The sequence below is a fragment of the Ornithorhynchus anatinus genome, chromosome 4, assembly GCF_004115215.2.
Source record: "Ornithorhynchus anatinus isolate Pmale09 chromosome 4, mOrnAna1.pri.v4, whole genome shotgun sequence".
Taxonomy (NCBI): Eukaryota; Metazoa; Chordata; class Mammalia; order Monotremata; family Ornithorhynchidae; genus Ornithorhynchus; species Ornithorhynchus anatinus.
Genome location: NC_041731.1, coordinates 18,020,396 through 18,034,309, shown reverse-complemented (window position 1 = coordinate 18,034,309; position 13,914 = coordinate 18,020,396). Strand labels below are relative to the sequence as shown.

Sequence of the window (13,914 nt, the reverse complement as noted above, 5' to 3'; positions counted from 1 at the left end):
GGAACCAGAAGGGGAATGGAGCCCACAGCGGCCGAGAACCTGGGAGCAGTTGTTGCTATGCTTGGTTTTCAAAAAGAAAATGAGAATTCCGGAATCTGGGGAACTGGGGGACCTAAGAGATGGTGAGGCAGCGGCCAAGCCTCTGCTGCAGAGACTAAGGGTGGAAAAGACACTTGAACAGGTGGTGGGAAGGGGTGGAATGAAGGGAAGAAGGGAAAGGGAAGGACTTGTCATCTGTGTAACTGTGGGCAAGTCACTCAACTTCTCTGTGCCTCAGTTACCTCATCTGTAAAATGGGGATTAATACTGTGAGCCCCACGTGGGACAATCTGATTACCTTGTATCTACCCCAGCGCTTAGAACAGTGCTTGGCACATAGTAAGCACTTAACGAATACCAGCATTATTATTATTATTTGCAGGTTATTTATTATGTACCTCTCGTATCCTCCCATTACGCTGGGGACAGTTCGATGACGCAACATGACCTTTGAAATGCCCTTCACAAAATGATGATAATAACAATGTTGGTATTTGTTAAGCGCTTACTATGTACAGAGCACTGTTCTAAGTGCTGGGGGAGATACGGGGTAATCAGGTTGTCCCATGTGAGGCTCAGTCTTAATCCCCATTTTACAGATGAGGTCACTGAGACCCAGAGAAGTAAAGCGACTTGCCCACAGTCACACAAAAGTTGTAAGTAGTGGGTAGAGAGCACTATTGGTCCACCCAACAAAGTGTTTTCTCGTGGTGGGTACTAGCTTACAAAACCACTGAGTTGCGTTCTTTGAAAATGTGATTGTGTCATGGGATTCATTTTTTCCATAGACTTCCATGCTCTAAATCAGGATCCATGACAGGACCTCTGGGAACGTAATAGGAGAGTCCTTTACGTGCTGAATACCAGAGTGAGAGGTTGACTCGAGTATTGTGTGATATTTATGAAAGTCATTCAAACCCTAATATTGCAATATTATTAATTGAATGAGAATTGAAATAGAATTATGGTTCTGCTCACTGGTGGTGTTTTCTCAACTGCAGTGAAGAATTTGTCCGGTTTAGATTCAAATAACAACTTCTTTTCTTCCAAATGCACCTTACAAGAAGCTAATTCCTTCCACATACCTGTGTATGTCTGCTGATTAATAATAATGATGGTATTTGTTAAGCACTTACTATGTACAGAGCACTGTTCTAAGCGCTGGGGTAAATACAGGGTAATCAGGTTGTTCCACGTGAGGCTCACAATTAATCCCCATTTTACAGATGAGGGAACTGAGACACAGAGAAGTGAAGTGACTTGCCCACAGTCACACAGCTGGCAAGTGGCAGAGCCAGGTTTTGAACCCATACTGTATAATATCATATATATATTAATATATCTTGGAGAAGCAGCGTGGCTCAGTGGAAAGAGCATGGGCTTTGGAGTCAGGGCTCATGAGTTCGAATCCCAGCTCTGCCACTTGTTGGCTGTGTGACTGTGGGCAAGTCACTTAACTTCTCTGTGCCTCAGTTCCCTCATCTGTAAAATGGGGATTAAGACTGTGAGCCCCACGTGGGACAACCTGATTCCCCTATGTCTACCCCAGCGCTTAGAACAGTGCTTGGCACATAGTAAGCGCTTAACAAATACCAACTATATCATTTCCCAAATGCTTAGTACAGAGTGCTGCACATTCCTCTCCTCCGACTCTCTCCTGGACCCCCTCCAATCTGGCATCCGCCGCCTCCACTCCATGGAAACCGCCCTCTCAAAGGTCACCCGTGACCTCCTTCTTGCCAAACCCAGCAGCTCCTACTCCACCCTAATCCTCCCCGGCTTCTCAGCGGCCTTTGACGCCGTGGACCATCTCCTTCTCCTCGGCACGTTATCCAACCTTGGGGTCACTGACTCCATCCTCTCCCGGTTCTCCTCTTAACTCTCTGGCCGTTCATTCTTGGTCTTCTTCGCGGGCTCCCCCTCCCATCCTTAAATGTAGGGGTCCCTCAGAGGTCAGTTCTTGGTCCCCTTCTATTCTCCATCTACACTCACTCCCTTGGAGAACTCATTCACTCCCACGGCTTCAATTATCATCTCTGTGCAGATGACGCCCAAATCTGTATTTCCTACCCCGTTCTCTCCCTCCCTCCAGGCTCGTATCTCCTTCTGCCTTCAGGATGTCTCTACTTGGATGTCCTCCCACCATCTAAAACTCAACATGTCCAAGACAGAGCTCCTTATCTTCCCTTCCAAACCGCGTCCTCTCCTGAACTTTCCCGTCACTGTGAATGGCACAACCATACTTCCCGTCACACAAGAACCTGGGTGTCATCCTTGACTCTGCTCTCTCATTCTCCCCACGTATCCAATTTGTCACCAAATCCTGCTGGTCTCACCTTCACAACATTGCCAAGCTCTGCCCTTTCCTCTCCATCCAGATCTCTACCACATTACTACAATCATTCATCCTATCCCGACTGGATGACTGCATGAGCTTCCTTTCTGACCACCCAACCTCCTGTCTCTTCCACTTCAGTCTGTACTTCACTCTACTGCCCAGATTACCTTTCTACAGAAACGTTCTGGGCATGTCATCCCAATCCTCAGAAATATCAAACAAAAACTCCTCTGTCGTGAAGACCTGGTTCGGACCAACCAAGGACCTTCCTGGACCGGGGAAGCCTCGGTGACACGTAGTAAAGTCAAACACCACTGATCACTAGGGTTACCATGGGAAGTTTTTTACTTAGTTTGACTGACTAGATTTTACCTCACTCACTCTCTCCATGCCATCAAGGGTCCGATGCCAGTCTGCTGGTGCGTCTTTTTTCTGCTTCCAAGCAGCTTCTACTGTAACTCCACTGTTTCGGTGTGCTCCTCAGCATTCCTCCTTCTTATTTCAGTGCTGCTTCCCCTTGTGTGTCTCTGCTCCTTCTCCTGCTGCTTCTGCGTGCCTTTCTGTGGACCCCCGCTCCAGGGGCTTCCCTCTATGCTGCCTCGTCACGATACAAAAGGACCGCCTTTCGTCTGCCTTAGGCGTCGCAGGTGGGGCTCAAAATGGCTGCCATTGATTGGTCCAGGCACGTTAGCGGGTAGAACAGGGAGAGAAAGCCACTCGTCCCTCTATGCTTTGCCCCCGCAGGCCAGCAATCATCTGCCTCAAGTAGAGCCCGTCGGTGCCTTCATGAGTCTCTTCCTTCTTGTTGTTCGTAGGATCACAGTCACTAACAAGACAGCTTGTTGTGGGCTCACCATATCTTCACTACTGGCTTCAAAGCTCTCCATCACCTTCCCCCCTCCTACCTCACCTCCCTTCTCTCCTTCTCCAGCCAACCCCATACACTACTCTCCTCTGATACTCACCTTCTCACTGGGTCTCATTCCCTCCTGCCCCGCCGTCGACCCTCTGGCCTGGAATGCCCTCCCTCCTCAAATCCACCAAACAACCGCTTTTCCTCCCTTCAAAGCCCTTGGCTCACCTCCTCCAAGAGGCCTTCCCAGTCTAAGACCCCTTTTCCTCAGCTCCCCCTCTCCACCTCACAGCACTTATGTATATATCTATAAATGTATTCATTTAAATTGATGCCTGCTTACTTGTTTTGATGTGTATATATCTATAATTATATTTATTTAGATTGATTCCTGTTTACTTATTTAATGTCTGTCTCCCCCCTTCTAGACTGTAAGCCCGGTGTGGGCAGGGATCACCTCTATTGCTGAATTGTACTTTCCAAGTGCTTAGTACAGTGCTCTGCACACAGTAAGCACTCAATAAATAAGACTGAGTGAATAGTAAGCTCTCAATTAATGCCTTTGATTGATTGGTGGATTGTGCCCCCTTCTATTCCTCTCTCTATCAGGGTTTTCTTCAAAAATCATGTTTCTATTTTAATCCATTTTCTTGAAAATTCAATCGTGATTTTAGCTGTGGTGGAGAGACCATAATTTCATTTGTTTCAGCATCACTGAATTAAAGCATTGGTTAATTGAAGTTCAGTAAGATCCTCCTTGGGTATCAATTCCTCTGACTGAGATGCAATTAACTCATTAGATATTTCTAAATGACATGGCCTCCACAGTTCAATAATAACTTTGGTTTTCTGCACGAGGGCTTCTTCTGCTCCTTGGAAATATGGCACAGACTTTGGGTAGCGCTTTCACCAAGATGGTTGAATGCTTAATCTCAATCCAGGGAGGAGAGTGCAAGGAGGAGAGGGTAAATTTATCTGTTGTGCTCATCCTCAATATTGGGGGTCATGAAATGATGCGAGGTGTATTTACCCAGTACTTAGAACAGTAAGCACTTAAAAAGTACCATTATTATTATCATTATTATTATCCCTTGCATGAATATATTTTGGGGTGGTTGGAACCCAGGGTAAGGCATCAAACAATGCAGGTTGAATCCAAGGGGTGGATTGTGTTGCGGTAATCTGGGATTTGTCCGTGTGGATCTTCATCACTTTCTCCTAGGTACAGTTGTGTTTCTTTGTTTTTTCCTTTCTATTTTTGTGATACTAAGGATTTTCAGTGCTATGGGAGGTTCAGAGTTATGCCATATTAGCTGTAGCCTGGAGGGAAAGACGTAATGGTGTCAAGTACCGGAGAAAGCTTAGCTAGGCTCTATTTAGCCATCAAGTAGCTCAGAAGAGTTGACAACATACAGGCAGTCTATTCACACATTATTAGGGGGAACGTGAGAGGACTTGGCTCAGATCCTTCCGTTAAAGTTAAAGCACTGTTTCTTTGGTTTGTTTTGCCTAGATGCCAAGATTCTTATAAATTTATTACCGTTGATGGCAGCCTCCTCTCTTAGATTCTATTGTACAGAAATGCTTCACCCTCCCCTTATGTCAGCATCTGTTCAAACTGCCTCTCCGCATTAATAAGACCTGCACGAAGCTGAAATTCTATCTCTTTTTATGAAAAGCTGGACTTGCAATAGATGTATTTATTTGTAAAGCGAGTGAAGGTAACGTTGTTTGTACCCGTTTCCTTTGTCAGCCATGGAGAATAGATTCTGGAAAATGCCCACCATAAGCCTTTGGAATAAGGTGTGTGTGGGCATCTGGGAACTGTTTAGGTTCCTTTAATTGGGTGAAATTCAAGGTGATTTGTGGAAAACAACAGAAAAAAAAATCCCGAGTGATTCGACCACCTCCTGGTTGAATTTCAATTCCTGGTGGAGGAACTTTCACAAATAATAGCATTTTATTAGATTCGCCTCACCGGGTGGGCAAGCTCGGAGTTATCAGAAGATGGGAAGTATCCCTCAGGCTCCACCAGTTCTAGATAGGATGGCCAGATTTCTAAGTGGAAAGGGCAGGAATACTGAAATACTGGGACCACTGGAAGGAGGGTGCTGACTTTCCCTCCTCACTTACCTGCCAAGATGACTTTGTCGTCACATCTCATATCAGTTGGGAAGGGGTGGGGTCTCTGGAACCCTGCACAGTCTTGGTTCACTTAGCAGATCCTCCCCTCAACTAACCCAGGGCTTGGGCCAAGATTAAAATAAACTTCGACTGCTCTGTTGCTTTCTTGCCCTTCTTTTTCCAACATTTTAGGTGCACAGGCACAAGGGATGCTCACGTTGTAGCTCCAACAGGCCTGGTAGGCCCAAGTCATTTTCACAGGTGTTGCATCGTCAGGGCTTCCACTGTTACTAGCTAATCTAAAAATAATAATGATTGTTGTGATTTTTAAGCACTTCCTATGTTCTAAGCACTGTACTAAAAACTGTACTAAAAACTGTTCTAAGCACTGTACTGTTCTAAGCACTGTAGATAAAAGATAACTAGGTCCCACTTGAGGCTCATAGTCTATATGAGAGGGAGAACAGAGAAGCAAGCAGCATGACTTAGTGGAAAGAGCCCGGGTTTAATAATAATAATAATAATAATGTTGGTATTTGTTAAGCGCTTACTATGTGCCGAGCACTGTTCTAAGCGCTGGGGTAGACATAGGGGAATCAGGTTGTCCCACGTGGGGCTCACAGTCTTAATCCCCATTTTACAGATGAGGGAACTGAGGCACAGAGAAGTTAAGTGACTTGCCCACAGTGACACAGCCGACAAGTGGCAGAGCTGGGATTCGAACTCATGAGCCCTGACTCCAAAGCCCGTGCTCTTTCCACTGAGCCACGCTGCTTCTCAATAATGATAATATAGGCAGACGTGCCAGAAACAAGATTACAGGCCTGTGTTTGCTCGCGGACACACAAAGACACGCGGGCATGTGGCTCTCTAAAGAATTCAGCTTCACAGATACATAAACAGTTGGTATTCAGTGATTAGGGATGCATTTGCTAAAAGGCTGGCGTCTAATAATAGCTTAGTGATTGTTGTTCCTATGTCTTCTTATTGTTATGGTGTTGGTTAAGCATTTACCATATGCCAAGAAGTAGGGTAGATACAAGATAACCAGGTCCGACCCCACTCCCTCTCCCCAGAGAAATCAAAATCTAAGAGGTAGGGAGAATAGGTTGTGGGTAAAAGAGTTGTTCTGATAAGGTTTGTCGTAAGAAGTGAGCTACTGTCTACCAATTAATAGCGTGGCTCAGTGGGAGTCAGAGGTCATGGGTTCTAATCCCAGATCCGCCATTTATCAGCCGTGTGACTTTGGGCAAATCGCTTAACTCCTCTGTGCCTTGGTTCCCTCATCTGTAAAATGGGGATTAAGACTGTGAGCCCCATATGGGACAACCTGATTACCTTGTATGTAACCTGGTGCTTAGAACAGTGCTTGGCACATAGTTAGCGCTTAACAAATACCATCAGTATCAATAAATGGTTTACTCACGGGAGCTGAAGTACTACCTCTTTGGGGAACACCAGAGTGAGTCTTCAGAATTTAAACGTGGGAATATTTATTTAATGGAATTCATGGAAACACACTTAAAAATACATATGCCTGTTTCCCACCGTAGGCAGAAGAGGAGAGAGATGACATGGAAAGAGTCAAGCTGGATAATAAAAGAATTCTCTTCAACCTTTTACCAGCCCATGTGGCAAAGCATTTCCTTATGTCCAATCCAAGAAACATGGTAAGCTCATTGAAATGTTGAGAAATGCTTTTACGCTTACATTTGTCCACCGAGGCTAAACTCCAACTCAAATTTCAAAAGCTTCGCCCAAGTGACTGAGCTGATGAGATCCAGAGATAACGGCGAGAAACCACGCACTTATCATATGAATCTTTGGTTTTGAATCGTCAAGGATTTTACCCATATTTATTCCTCACAATTTAGCCCCTGCTGCAGAGGTCGGAGTTGTGCCTTTTAATTTCATTACTGAGAACGCAGGTGCGTAGGAAAGGCAAGGGGCTCGACAGGTTTGGTTTGGTTCCGCTGTTTGTCTCCCCCTTTTAGATGTGAGCCCATTGGTGGGCAGAGATCATCCCTATCTGTTGCCGAATTGTACATTCCAAGCGCTTAGTAGAGTGTTCTGCACACAGTAAGCGCTCAACAAATACTATTGAATGAATGAATGAAAGTTGGAGCCTTGAGCCATGGCCAACGACACCATCAAGGATGTCAACCCCCCATCACCATCGGGAAGGTAAATTCAGTTGTGACTCACCATTCTGACAATAATTACAGGACAGTACATTTAACAATGGTCCGGCTAATTCGATTCAGCAGGACACCGAGGTAGCTTGGTGTTTGAGTCTCAGCACCACTTCTAGCCTCTTTCAAAGAGAACCCTGAGTCATCCGTTGCTTTAAACTACCATTTGCTAATACCATGTTCACGGCATTTGATTTTTCCAATAATTGGAATCTGAAGCTGGGTGAGATCATTCTGTGTTTTAGTACTTCCGCTGATCTCGAGGATTTTGTCCTACAGTGCGTATTTTTCTGTGTGATGCTCTGTTATATATTTCTAAACCTGAAGTAGGAAGGATAAGCTGCAGCCTTGCAAACACGTTCAGTTCTGCCATAACGTGCATTTTCGCTCTGCATTTTGGCCAGAAGGCCGTTGGGGAATTAGGAAACATTTGTCGCTCCTGCTGTCAATCCTGTACCTTGTTCCCCAATTTCTCTGTTTGAAAACAGATTCTTTTTTGCCACAAAACGTGAGGACGTTTGATCAGGGGAAGCCCATCCCGTCGAATCCAAAGCACGGTTTAACGGTTTGCATACCATAGAGCATTAGAGTCTTTCTCCTTCCCACACTCCTCTTTTAATCTCTTTACTGGCTGTACTTAGACCTGTCTGTAAAGAGGATTCACATTCTTGCCCCCAGTAACTAGGAAAAGGCCGTTATTGAACCCAAGTAAAAGTAATAACACTCCTCCGGAGGAAAACACAAAATGGTCAGTGTGTGAGCAGTGAAAAAGTCAAAGTCACGCCATTCCTTACCTCCTGCTGAAGGACCTGACTAGGCTGGGGTTTCTCTTCATCCTCCTCCTCCTTATCATCACTGTCATCTTCATCATCGTCAATCATATTTTTTGAGTGCTTCCTGTGTGCAGAGCACTGTACTATGCTGTTGGGAGAGTACAACCCAATAATATAACACATTTCCTGCCCACAATGACCTTACAGTCTAGAGGAGAAAACAGACATTAATATGAATAAATGTACATCAGTGCTGTGGGGTTGAGGGAAGGGCTGGTGAAAAAAGGGAGCGTGTCAAGGTGACACAGAAGGGAATGGGGAAAGAGGAAATGAAGGCTTGGTCAGGGAAGGCCTCTGGGAGGAGATGGGCCTCAATAAGAGAAGAGGGGAAGAGTAAATGTCTGTCAGATATGAAAAGGGAGGACGTGTCAGGCCAGAGGCAGGATGCAGGCGGGAGGTGAGATAGACGAGATCGAGGTACAGTGAGTAGGTTGGCATTAAAGGAGCAAAGTGAGCTGGCTGCGCTGTAGTGTGAGAGTAGCAAGGTGAGGTAGGAGGCGGCAAGATGATTGAGTTTGAGGAAGAAGTTTCTGTTCGAAGTGGCAGTGGATGGACAAACACTGGAGTTTATTGAGGAGAAGTGGCGTAGCTCAGTGGAAAGAGCCCGGGCTTGGGAGTCAGAGACCCTGGGTTCGAATCTTTGCTCTGCTGCTTGTCAGCTATGTGACTGTGGGCAAGTCACTTCACTTCTCTGTGCCTCAGTGACCTCATCTGTAAAATGGGGATTAACTGTGAGCCTCACGTGGTACTACCTGATTACCCTGTATCTACCCCAGTGCTTAGAACAGTGCTCTGCACATAGTAAGCGCTTAACAAATGCCAACATTATTATTATTGAGGAATGGAGAAATGGCCTGAACGTTTCTGTGGAAAAATGAACTGGGCAGCAAAGTGAAACATGGACTTGAGTGGGGAGAGACAGGAGGCAGGGAGGTCAGCAAGGAGGCTGATTCAGTAATCAAGGTGGGATAGGATTAGTGCTTGGATTAAGGAGATAGCAGTTTAGATGGTGGATTTTAATAATAATAATAATAATATTTGTTAAGCGCTTTGTGTAAAGCACTGTTCTAAGCGCTGGGGAGGATACAAGGTGATCAGGTTGTCCCACGTGGGGCTCACAGTCTTAATCCCCATTTTCCAGATGAGGTAACTGAGGCCCAGAGAAGTTAAGTGACTTGCCCAAAGTCACACAGCTGTCAAGCGGCTGAGCTGGGATTTGAACCCATGACCTCTGACTCCCAAGTCCAGGTTCTGTCCTCCCCAGCTCTGGGGCCGTACCTGGGGTTCTTCCACCGGTGATCAGTGATGACAAGCCACACATCTGACCCAGACAGCCTGGGGGAAGCTCTGTAGTGGATGTGGTCATCGGAACCCCAGAGCCCCGTCACTTCCGTAATACTTCACGGCTAGGAATTGATACTCACTGTGGCTGTCAGTCAAGAGCAGAGGTCTTTACTCGACCGGTCTGTCCCGGACCCTCACCTGAGCCTTTATTGCTTGGCCATAGAGGAGGCAAAGAGGCAGAACATGGTCCAACAGAGGAGGCAAAATATCCTCCCCCATTCTCCTCCATTCTTCTTTTTTTCCTTTCCCCTTCCCCTTTGGTCCCCCACTTTGTCCCTTTTCACCCTCCATCTCATCTTCCTCTATTTCATCCTTCTCCATCAAAGCCCCTCCCTGAATGCCCCATTCCCTCAATTCTCTGCCCCCAGTTCACCTCCTCACCCAAAATGGCACCCTCGTTTTTGCTGGTCCTCTGCTGTCCTCCTAGGCTGCTCTTAGGTTTCCCCCTCTTGGGGCTTACTCCCAACCACCTCAGAAGACAGAAAATCAGAGAGATTTCCACCATAAATAAAGGAGTAAGGAGCGTCCCCTCACTGCAACTCAGAGCCAACTTGAGTTTTCCAATGCAACACTACCGTAGCCCTCTTAAACCTGTGAGAATCAATTTGTATGACTCATTGCAGTTGAATGGATAGATGTCAGCTACAGATATTTGACTGCAATGTAGACCGTGATTGCCAACCTGAGGTTGGCGGGGAGGAGCTGGAGTTGAGGGAGAAGAGATTTTTTTACCAGGAAAAGCATACACACCCCTACACACAAACACACACCATATACAAATCTGTAAAACTCTCTGTTGTTTAAGAAAAGCCATGCCGAAAGAAGATGCCGATTAAATGCCAAGGAAAACAATAATGACGTTTTCCCTTTCCTTCAGGTTAACTTGCAAAATATAACCTTTTAAAAAATATTCCAAACCATCAAACTCTGGAATTCCATTTTCATAAGGTATGGTTGACACTTTTACTAATGCTTATTTATTTCCAGTCATTTGCTTTTCCAGATACCTTGGTAAAGGCTAGAACACCAGGCATTCATCAAGTCTACGCTTTAGGTTCCTTTCGCTGTATATATGATTTTAAATTCAGAATTTTATCTAACTATTCCATCACCCTCTGGAAAAGTAATATCCAATCAAAGGTATTTATCCAGCGCTTACCGAGTGCAATATCCATGTCATTTCATTACCTCTGGTAAAGCAGGGGCCTGTTCATAGGAATTAAATTACCTGTTTGCTTGTGCTAAGTTGTAAATGAAACCAAAATTGTAATTCCAAAATTACAGGACCTTTATTACCAGTCATATTCACAAGTGGGGGTGATGTTTGCTTCCATCCCAAATTTCAACGATTTCTACATTGAACTGGATGGCAATAACATGGGAGTGGAGTGTTTACGCCTCTTAAATGAAATTATTGCTGATTTTGATGAGGTAATGTCTCAATTTCTAGTTATTTATACTTGATTTGTTTGTGTTTTTTTTTTCACCAAACCAGCTATACTCAGAGTCTCTGCACTGCTGATGGGTTTTGTTGTATAGTTTCTTTTTAAGATAAATGTGACCATGTTTGTTTAGTTGTATTCCTGATTTACTTTAGGACATCTGGAAAGATAATCCTAATACAGAAAATAGACATATAAGTTTAGAACGTATGCCCACCATTTTACAAACAACGAAGCCCTGGAATGTAGTCTTGCCTCTCAGAGCATTGAAGATATGCTTGACTCAGCACAACTTCCATGGGTGGAATACAGTTCAACTCAGCCCAGTTACCCAAGGTCAGACCCATGAGGATAATGCAAGTCCTCCAGACAGCTGCAATATGAAGACTTGAAAATGAGAATCTGAAAACAAGAAGGGCAGAAGAAACCTAATAAGGACAAAGATGTTGCTGCTTACTTGCTGAAAACTGAATCAGATGCAAAGTACAAACCAATATGTCATATTGCAATCAAGAAAGAACCAGCTATTTTTGAGCAAAAGCTTTAAAGAAACAAGTGACAAGAAGGAAAAAGTGAAAATAGCACCGGCCACTGCAAAGAAATATGACAGTGCAACAGATGACAGCCATTTTGTAGACATACAGGGCTGGAACGTAAACCTCATATGGGTGTTTTCAGTCACACAAGCACTCAAAGGTGAATTTCACCATCAACAATGCATTTCTCAAATACGGACAAGTGTGTGGGTGTTTGTATGTTGTTAGATGTATATTATACATATATGAAAATATATGCAACTCAAACCCATCTCCCCAAGGAATTCCGTTAGGTCTGTCTCTGATATATTCTCATAATTTCTGAGTTAAGTAAGGTTTATATTCTCTGATTAAAGAGCTGTGCCTAAACGGTGGAAATTATATTGCGAATCTAGTTTAAAACCCATTCCAGAGTTCTTTGCAGGGCCCACAAGCTAGTACAATTTTTTTTTTTTAATCTGAATCTGTTGAGGACATATCTAACAGTACACTAAGCACTGAGGTACGGACAAGAGGTTGGACAGTCTCCGTCCCTCATGGGGCTCACAATCCCGAGATTAATGGGGATTTAATCCTCTTTTTACATATGAGATAACTGAGACACAGAGAAGTTGAGGTCAAACAGCAGATGAGTAATGGAGCTAAGATTCAAACCCAGGTCCTCTGAGTCCCAGGTCCATTTTCTTTCCACCAGGCCACACTGCTTGTCGATTGGAATGGAGCAGACAGTCAGCCTAGAGCGATTTTAAAATGCAATCAATTAGTCAATCAGTGGTATTTATTGAGCATTTATTATGTACAGGCTCTTGGGAGAATATAATACAATAGAATTAGCAGACATGTTGCCTGCCCATAATGAGCATACAGTCTAGAAGGGGAGCCAGCCATTAATATAAATGAGTAGTTTATAGCATATAATTTAAAGATATGTATGTATGTATGGTGGGGCAGGGGGGTGGAGCAAATATCAAATGCCTAAAGGTCACAGATCCAGGTGCCTAGATAATGCAGAAGGGAGAGTGAGCTGGGGAAAAGAAGGCTTATTCAGGGAAGACCTCTTGGCGGAGATGTGTCCTTAATGCTTTGAAGGTGGTGGTCTGCCCTGTACAGGTGGGAAGGGAGTTTCAGGCTAGGGGGAGGATGTGGGAAAGGGAGCAGTGGTGAGATAGACAATATCAGGGCACGGTGAGTCAGCTGGTGCTAGAGAAGTGAATCGTTCGGGCTGGGCCATAGCGGGAGATCAGTGCGGTGAGGTAGGATGTGATGAGCTGATTGAGTGGTTGAACGCCAAGGGAAAGGAGTTTCTGTGGATGTGGAAGTGGATGGGCATCCACTGGAGGTTCTTGAGGAGCAGGGAGACATGGACTGAACGTTTCTGTTGAAAAATGATCCATGCAGTGGAGTGAAGTATGGGCTGGAGTGGAGAGAAACAGGGTTGCGAGGTTAGCGAGGAGGCAGATGCAGAAGTCAGGGAGGGAAAGGATAAGTGCTTGGATCGATGTGGTAGTAGGTTGGATGGAGAGAAAATGCAGATTTTTGCAGGGTGGGAAGGTAGAATTGACAGGATTTGGTGACATTTGAATATAATAATAATAATGTTGGTATTTGTTAAGCATTTGGACGTTTATAATAATAATAATAATTATGGTATTTGGTAAGCATTTACTATGTGCAGAGCACTGTTCTAAGCACTGGGGTAGATACAGGATAATCAGGTTGTCCCACGTGAGGCTCACAGTCTTCATCCCCATTTTAATAATGTTGGTATTTGTTAAGTGCTTACTATGCGCAGAGCACTGTTCTAAGCGCTGGGGTAGACACAGGGGAATCAGGTTGTCCCATGTGGGGCTCACAGTCTTAATTCCCATTTTACAGATGAGGTAACTGAGGCACAGAGAACTTAAGTGACTTGCCCACAGTCACACAGCTGACAAGTGGCAGAGTGTCTACAGTGATGGGAAAGCCAAGGGGAGGACAGGGTTTGGGTGGGAAGATAAGGAGTTCTCCTTTGGATGTGTTTCGTTTCAGGTCTCAGTAGGGTATCCAGGTAGAGGTGACGTGCAGGTCAGAGGAAATGCGAGACTTCAGGGATGATGAGAGGTCAGAGCTGCAGATATAGATTTGCAATTGATGCCTCTCTACTTGTTTTCTTTTGTTGTCTGTCTCCCCCTTCTAATCTGTGAGCCCATTGTTGGGCAGGGATTGTCTCCATC

General features: G+C 44.8%; 1 protein-coding gene across 1 annotated transcript in view; it reads left to right on the top strand.

The window, feature by feature from the left end:
- ADCY1 (adenylate cyclase 1) overlaps positions 1-13,914 on the top strand; it is a 333,336-nt gene that overhangs the window by 285,315 nt on the left and 34,107 nt on the right. The window contains 2 exon segments of the mRNA XM_029062682.2: positions 6,908-7,024; positions 11,008-11,154. Coding sequence (XP_028918515.1) covers positions 6,908-7,024; positions 11,008-11,154 — 264 coding nt within the window.